Consider the following 8078-nt stretch of genomic DNA (forward strand, 5'->3'; position numbering starts at 1 on the left):
AGGAATCATCACCTCACCTCATTGACTCTAATATGCATATAAATTTTCTGCCTCCATGATTGTGTTAATGATGTCATATTCAACTTAAATAGGCAGATGTTTCAAGTTAACTAAGGACTGAGGTGTTGATGGTTTAATTAATCAATTTTTTTTTTTGTTCCCATCCACTTAGACTCAAACTTGTGTTGTTCAACATGTTCATGATTGGAGTTGGAGCTGTCTAACTTTGCTTACTCAAATATCAGAATCATTAGTTGCCATGTCTGCTCAAATCATGCAACATAACATGGTTGGAAGGTCTGCTAGACTCCAACTAGCCTTGCTCTTTGTTACCTCTACAAATTACTCCACTAAATATGCAAGCTTGTGATGTTACCAATCAACCATGATAATTTGCATTTTGTGGTGGCATAATTACCAAAATGAAAACAGATGAAAGTGACCTAATCCTAGGGCCATATATGACAAAAGACTGGTTGTCATATGCATGCATGTCAAAGAAGTCAATATTAGTACTTTTAATACAAGGTTCTCTCCAATAATTAAATGAGTTGCAGATCCATCTGTCTTGTACACTTATTCTCTTTCAAGGAATGATGATAGCACAAGATTATCTTATCATGGTGGCTTGATAAGAGAAGAATATAGTAAGAAATCAGTGGAGGATGCTTATGGTGTTGACTAAGGAATTAGTTAGCAGTGTCTTCTCACTTTTGTGGGATCTTCAAAGCTTCAATGGAGACCTTCCACGATAATATATATAATACATATATATATTTTCTGGTGATGGGGTCTTCAGTTGAGTGTGTTCTAATCAAGTCTTAAGCCACTCTTTATTCTACAACAAGCTTGATTTATCTTTTTTTTTTTTTGTGTTTTTTGGGTTCATATTAGACTATTTTTTATTACTTTTAATATGTATAATAAGTACTTTAAGAGTAGTTCTATGCATTAGATCTTCTACTCCCACTGTGCTTAGATCATATGAAGTGGTTTTGAATGATTAAACTGTAACATATTAACCTCAAGCCACAATATGATCATCCATTGAATGAATAGAATATTCACTCTTTAGATTGAAGTCTAATCTTCAAACAAACTAAATCCAACTTAAATTTAAAGAAAAGTAAGTTTAACAACAAAGGAAAAGTAGAAAACATTGATTAGTCAGAACTAATTTCCTTCACATGATATTAATTTCCTATTAATTCACTTTATATTTTTTGACCTCATCTTCTTATAATTATAATTACGTGAAAAATTATGATATTAAATATTTGGTCCGAGTTTGAATCATAAAAAACTAATTTTTCCATACCAATATTTTTTTTAAATATGTAAAAAAGAGACTATAATATGAAGTTATTTTTTTTTCACATATTATAATTATATTTTTCTCAAGCCCGATAGGGGTATTTTAGTAATTTAAATATTATTAATTAAAAAATAAAGAAAAAGAGGAAAAATAGAGAGAGGTGGTGGAAGTAGTAAGCGGCGGTGAACAGAGAGCGAAAGCGTGCTTCAGAGGAAACACAGCTACTTGGTGGGGGAAAGAACCAAAAAGCTAAAAAGAAAGATCGAAACCCTACGAGATCGGTGAGCTCTCGTCTTCTCCCCCCCCCCCACCCCCCGGGCGTTCCACCCCTTGGATTCCCTTCCACATCTCCCCAATTTCCTCCTCCCCCGACCCTTAAGTCGTGGGAAAGCTGCTCGCTTGCCTCCGCGATCAGCACCGCCGCTCGATCCCGGCGCCGGTCGCTGAATGCGGCCCGTTCATGGCTCGAATTCGTACCGAACGGAGGCGGTAATCGGAAAAGTAGCCGGCTTTTGCGGGTGGCGTCGCCGTTGATGGAGAAACCCTAGGAGGAGGAGGGCTGAGCCGGGAGGAGATCGGAAGCAGTCGGTGTCTTTGGAGGTGAGAAACGATGACCTGTGGGGTTCTCGGTGAGGTGATTCCGTAGCTCGAGTGAGCTTCTCTGTGCTTTCGATAGAAGTTCGCCTGAATTGTTTGTTTTGTCGTGGCTTTGTGCTGAGCTCGAACCAATCATTTCTATTCGACGTATAATTTCTGCGGGCTTCGATCTGAAGTGTGAAAATGTTGATGTGCACTAGCTTGCATAATCTTGCCTTTTATTGCTATGTGGCATTACGCATTTAATGGTAGAAAGCAGTTAACATCGCAGCTGAATCTGCCGATGGCTTCAATTTGGTTCTTTAGCGCAACAACAAAAATTGTCTCTTGTATTGCTCGTTTCGAACGTTGTAATTCTCAAGCTTGGTCTACCAGTCTATGTCATTAACGCCACAATTTTGGGTTTTCTTTTTTGGCATATGGCAACTAGCATTAGCGTGTGAGGAGCCGAAAGCAAGCCTGTTTGTAAGACGGGGACTGGGTAGCTGAAAGATGCCTCCTTCACCCTCGTTGAGGCCCTCTCCTGTGAGGGAGCTCAGGATGGAAAGTTCCCACAAGAGGGGGCACAGTTTTGAGAATAGATTTCCTCTCAAAGCCAAGGACGATGATCTGGTCCTGTTCAATGAGATGCAGAACCGTGAGAGAGATAACTTCTTGCTGCACCCATCCGATGATTTTGATGATTCCATATGTAATGTCCTTATTACCCCCTTGATTTTTGTTCTTTAGCTTTTCTTGTGCTTGGATTTTTATTCATTCTCCTATTGCTGGACCATCAACTGTTTCTTCTCCACATCATCAGCAAAGTTGAGATATATTTCGGATTTCAAGCTCAACATACCAGCTCATGGAGAGAGCAGTGATCTACTTAATGCAGATGGTGAGAAAAATGACTATGACTGGTAAGTGCCCCCATGTAAGAGACTTTGCATATCATCACAAATTCTTAGCCTTTTCATTGTGTCAGTATGAGGCAGTTATTCTCACACAATGTCGAATGGGCTATTGCTATGTTTTTGCTGAACTTTAAGCATGTAACTAAAGCTAAGTGCTGGTTGTTATGTAGACAATTATTATAGCCCCCATTCGTCTGATCTTCCTTTTTGAGTCAATTTTGGTATATTCATGCTGCAGTTAGCTAACAAAGTCGTACCACCTGTTGTTGGTAGTTTAGCCATGCGAAGTCATGACAGGTTAATTGTTTGTCACCAAGCAGGCTGCTGACTCCTCCTGATACACCCCTATTCCCTTCATTGGATGATGATGAGCCTCGACCTGTTAATGTGTCCAGAGGTAGAGCAAGAAGTCAACCCATTTCAATTTCAAGAACATCTATGGTAAGATCCTGTTTCGTGATATAAATCTTGTATGGGATACTTTTTTTTTTAATCATTTCATCTTTTCTTCTCTTTTGCTGGCACTGTATTTGACATTCTTCTGTGGTTATAGTGTGAAAAGACTCCAAGAACAAACAGAAGCAGTGCGAGTCCACGTCGATCAAGTCCATCTCCAGGATCTAGTTATAATGTTGTTCATTCAAGAACTAGGCCGTCTTCAGCTCCTCGCTCAAGCCCACCTCATGTTCTTCGACCAACAACACCCTCACGAAGACCTTCCACTCCTCCAGCCAAGCCTTCATCACCTGCTCAAAGATCTTTGACTCCCACGTTACGTAGGATGAGCACTGGTTCCAGTGGGCAGGCATTTGCTGGTAAAAGGGGAACATCCCCCATAAAGGTGAACCGAGGAAGTTCTGCCTCCCCAAAGTTGCGAGGATGGCAATCAAGTCTTCATGATTTCTCCACAGATGCACCACCAAACCTTCGAACTTCTCTGACTGATCGGCCAGCATCACATGTGCGGGGTTCGCCTCCAGCATCTGGAAATGGAAGGAATTGTGTGTCAAAATTCGGAAGGCAGTCAATATCACCATCTTCTTCTAGAAGTGCCAGATCGTCACATAATAGTGAAGGAGATCACTTTACCTCTATTTGTAAGCCATCTGCAGCATCTTCCTGCGAAGATGATGTTGAATCACATGCATCCATGGGAGTTTCTCCTAATGCTGCTACAAGAAAATATAGAGATTTTGCAAACACTAGAGCTATGGGATTCTCCAAAAAAAATTCCAGATCTCCTTCTTCATGTTCTGCACCAAAAAGATCTTTTGATTCAGCACTTAGACAGATGGTAAGGTGTCATTTATTGCTTTTATCTGCTGTTCTGGTCATATCTTCGTTATGTTTGGTGCAAGCATTACTTTTCCATGTTGCATTAGCAGCATGTATGATCTCCCTATACTCAATTTCTTTTTTCGGGGACTTCTGTTGGCCCTTGAACTACAGCATTATTTTAAATTTCATTTCGTGCTGCAATCAACTTGCCAGAATTCATCTCAACATTCTCATTTATCTATGTCAACTTTTAAAATACATCCTATTTCTGATCATTCTAATGCTTTTTTTGGTCTCGTAGAACACCCCTTGAATTTAAGGCTTGTCCAGCTATTGTGTACGTGGTCACCTTGCATGGATATAATGTTCTTGTCATTGTAATATATAATATATAAACATGAAGGTAAAAAGTCTTATGCATGTTATCACTGTTAAGAAATGGGAAATTCTCACGTGTTTTAAATTGCTTATGAATTTCTTTAAAACTTGTTAGATATTTTTGTGTGTCTTCTGATGGTTTGTTTACTTTGCTGAGGAGTACAACTACTTGTGTGTGTGCACTTGGTATTGATCTGTACATTTTTCAAGTTTCTCTGTCCACTGTAGGAGTTTTCTCCATTTCTTAGTCTATTTATTATGCACATCTTTGCTGTTTGATTCAAAGCTTTGGTTATTATGCAACTTCTTGTGTTCTATTCATGCTGCCTCTGTTGTATATGAATGGAGTAAGTGAGAAATGTGCTTGTCTTTGCACTTACTGAATTTCTATATTCTATTTATGCGTAGGATCACCATAAAACTCCTCAAAACATGTTCAGGCCATTGTTATCGAGTGTACCTGCCACCACATTTTATGTTGGAAAAGCAAACAGTACGCATCGGCCCATGTTTTCTAGGAATTCTTCTCATACAAATAGTAGTTATGCGAGTTCTGAGCTTGGCGCTAGTGTTGCTCCTTATTTGGAGGATGGTGACCATGATCAGAGTGAATGGGAGAAGAAAAAGGATGCTGGTTTCCAGGATGAAGTCTTTATGTTTGATAAGTTAGATGAGATAGGCGAAGATACTGGTAATGACACTCGTGCTGCAAATCTTCAAAGTAGTAATGAGTTCTTTGATGGGTGTGTGACCAACAAAGATGGCTCTATTTTGAAGTGTTCTACAGGTGATGGTAATGCAGTAAATACAACAATTGCTTGTCCAGGTTCTTCATGTGCTGCTGAATGTTCTGAGATTGTTTCTGCGGAAAAAATGAGTATTTGCTCAAAATGTGGAAGAAAATTCATGGTCATTTATAAGGATATGGATGTGGATGTTTGTCAAGAATGTTCTGATGCATATGAGTTAATAGAGTCGGAGGAACCTGGGACTATTCAAGTCCCAATGCGAGATGAAGGAAATTACAAAATGGGCCATAAGGTGCAAAGCCAAATGGGAATGTCTGCACACTCTGAGAGTAAAAACGAACTCAGGCCTAGGCAACATGAACGAAGCAGTGAACAAGCAGTAACTAATTTCCCTGCAGATAGTGGATTATATTTGCTGGTGAGCAATAAAAGAGAAGAAATCCCATCTAAAGGAGAAGTATTCGTACCAGGTGAATTAAGTGCTTCAAGATCTAGTGATAAACATGAATATCAACAAAACCTTCCTAAACAGGAAGTATTTGTACCAGGTCAATTAAATGCTCCAGAATCTAGCGATAACTGTGAATCTCTGCAGGCACAGCCAACTCCCAGTATAAGCGACAAGGTTGACAACTCTGAGGGCACAGGCATTGCGGTACTTCTAGCGCATAGGTCAAGCAGCAGAAAGTGGCCTGTCATGCAAGGAAAAAATTTTTCTGCTGCAAATATACCTTTTTCCGAGCCATCTTATAAAAGAGATAATATGACTGCCATGAAGCGCTGTTTTGGAAGGGATAGTTCTTCTGCTTCTTCCTCAATTGATCTGGGATCGTCTGGACAATTGGATGGCCGCATTGGGCGCCAATTAAGCAGCAGGAAGGGTGAGATGGAAAACGTGAGAGGTGAAAGTCATACTAGCGCCTGGGGTTGTGGTTCACATTCAGATACTAATAGTACGGTCACAGAAACACTGGTTCACCCTCAAAATGAATCAAAAGAAGTGTCTTGTAGTTTTGTCAAAGTCATTGAGAATGATGCTGTGGTAGAGATATTAGTAGATGCTCGAGAGCCTAGTAATTCCTTTGGAGATGCAGATTTGAATGCATTAGAGCATATATCTACGGAGCAAGCTGTTACAGATGTATGTTCAAATGCATTAGATCACACATCTATCGAGCAAACTGTTGTAGACATAGATGTATCCAACTATACTGGTGCATCTTTGGCATCAAATGACTTGTTACTGCAATCAAAAGAAGAACCTGGTCTTCAATTGCATGATACTACTGTATCAAATAATTTAGGTGAGAGCTGTGACTTGTGTGAAGACACTACCCAAGTACTTTTTAACAACAGCGAAAGCAACATTGAAGACATAGAGGCACCGGTTGCTACAACAGATTCATGTTCTATCGAAGACAATTATATGCTGAATGATACTGGCCATCAAAATGGTTTCTCTGGTGTTGCAACAGATAGCCCTTCTGCCATGATCTCAGAACAGCAAAATGATAAAGTCACTTTGCAGGATGAACAAGATGATTGTACACCTGCTCAAGTGCCAAATACTGTCGAGAATTTTCAAGAAGGTTGCATTTCCACAACATCTGACAAAGATGTGTTGCTTTCTGAATTAGAATTTATTTCCAAGGATCTTTCTAATGGTACGTAGCTTTACTTGTTATTTCACATCTTGTGATGAGCTTTTCTAGTCAAATTGTGATTGCTTTTTGTGTTTATAAGTCAATATTTTTACTCTCACTATCCTGGAATGTAAAACAAATTTAATGTTTACTCTGTGCTTGATGAATTCTTGTCAGATTCCAGCTGTTGTAGATATGTGTTGTTTTTGCTTTTCCATCTTTTTTTCTATGCAGCTTCTTGGGATTTGTTGAACCTAGGAAATTAATTCTCTCTATATGGTGTTTTTACAGTATGTGCTTTGTCTAGTACACAGGACGAATATCTGATATCATTGTTTTCTTTTGTTACTGACACTTGCTTCTCACAGAACAAGTCATGACGGTCGAAGTTCCAAGGAAACAGATGCAAAGAAGTTTTACCCTGGAAGAAGCAACAGATACAATACTCTTCTGCAGTTCTATCATCCATGATATGGCCTACAAAGCTGCAACAATTGCGATCGAGAAGGAGCTGGCTCTATATGAGTCTTCTCATCAAGCAGTTACATTTGTGGGAAGTTCTGTTTCCAATTGGAAGGATTTGCGAAATATATCCAACAAATATATTCAGAACTCACAAAAGGTTAGACGAAAAAAACCAGAAACTGCTGAAAAGATGCCACTTACGGAGGTGGGAAACAATGTCAGAAACTCAGAGATTCCATCGTGCAATGCTGAAGCTCCGCAAGTGGTTGACAGTGTGAAGCCCCCAAAGCTGGAGTCGAAGTGCAACTGCACAGTGATGTAGGGAGTTTCTACTGCCTTTGGTTGATACGATCAACAATCAACGGGCAAATGCATTATTTGTTGGATTTCCTTCAGTATAGCATTAGCACCGGTTTCTATATTCTTCGGACGAGGAGGTGTTTATAATTCACGAGTAGCAGCACATGAGCTTCCATCTTGATTCATTCTCGGGAATATGCCACACAAACCTGTAAAGGGAATACCCCTGGCATCAGCTCAAGAGGGATCAGAGGTTTGTGGCATGCTTCCACATCTTTCTTGCTAGATCGCTTGTATACTCTGATGCTGTTCTCCTGTCTCTTCAGGAGGAATGCGCCTACGGTATTCTTTTGTAAATTTTGTTCTTGGTGTGCTTCTTTATGGCTTTGAATCAGTCAAAAAGATCACGAGTTGAAGTGGCTGTAATGGTTAATGAACATTGAACACCTCTTTCATA

General features: G+C 39.7%; 1 protein-coding gene across 3 annotated transcripts; it reads left to right on the top strand.

Annotated features, from left to right (window-relative positions):
* The first annotated feature begins 1542 nt into the window (after window positions 1-1542).
* LOC135614736 (uncharacterized) lies at window positions 1543-8078 on the top strand. Of its 3 annotated transcripts, none has more exons than XM_065112416.1 (7): window positions 1543-1949; window positions 2343-2603; window positions 2715-2814; window positions 3129-3249; window positions 3362-4102; window positions 4873-6877; window positions 7225-8078. In XM_065112416.1, the coding sequence occupies exons 2-7, from the start codon at window positions 2405-2407 to the stop codon at window positions 7641-7643; spliced, it is 3585 nt and encodes a 1194-aa protein (XP_064968488.1). In that variant the 5' UTR covers window positions 1543-1949; window positions 2343-2404; the 3' UTR covers window positions 7644-8078. The 3 variants fall into 3 exon arrangements, with proteins under 3 accessions (XP_064968488.1, XP_064968487.1, XP_064968489.1); XM_065112415.1 differs by having other exon boundaries at window positions 1543-1915; XM_065112417.1 differs by having other exon boundaries at window positions 1543-1915; window positions 2349-2603.

This window comes from Musa acuminata, chromosome BXJ2-6 (assembly GCF_036884655.1).
Source record: "Musa acuminata AAA Group cultivar baxijiao chromosome BXJ2-6, Cavendish_Baxijiao_AAA, whole genome shotgun sequence".
Lineage (NCBI taxonomy): Eukaryota > Viridiplantae > Streptophyta > Magnoliopsida > Zingiberales > Musaceae > Musa > Musa acuminata.

Bases quoted from the DNA above. Each gene is read 5' to 3' on its own strand.
- LOC135614736 (XM_065112416.1), top strand. From the start codon at position 2,405: ATGCCTCCTTCACCCTCGTTGAGGCCCTCTCCTGTGAGGGAGCTCAGG. The intron at 3,250-3,361 runs GTAAGATCCTGT...CTGTGGTTATAG, and splicing joins CAATTTCAAGAACATCTATG to TGTGAAAAGACTCCAAGAAC. The intron at 4,103-4,872 runs GTAAGGTGTCAT...ATTTATGCGTAG, and splicing joins ATTCAGCACTTAGACAGATG to GATCACCATAAAACTCCTCA.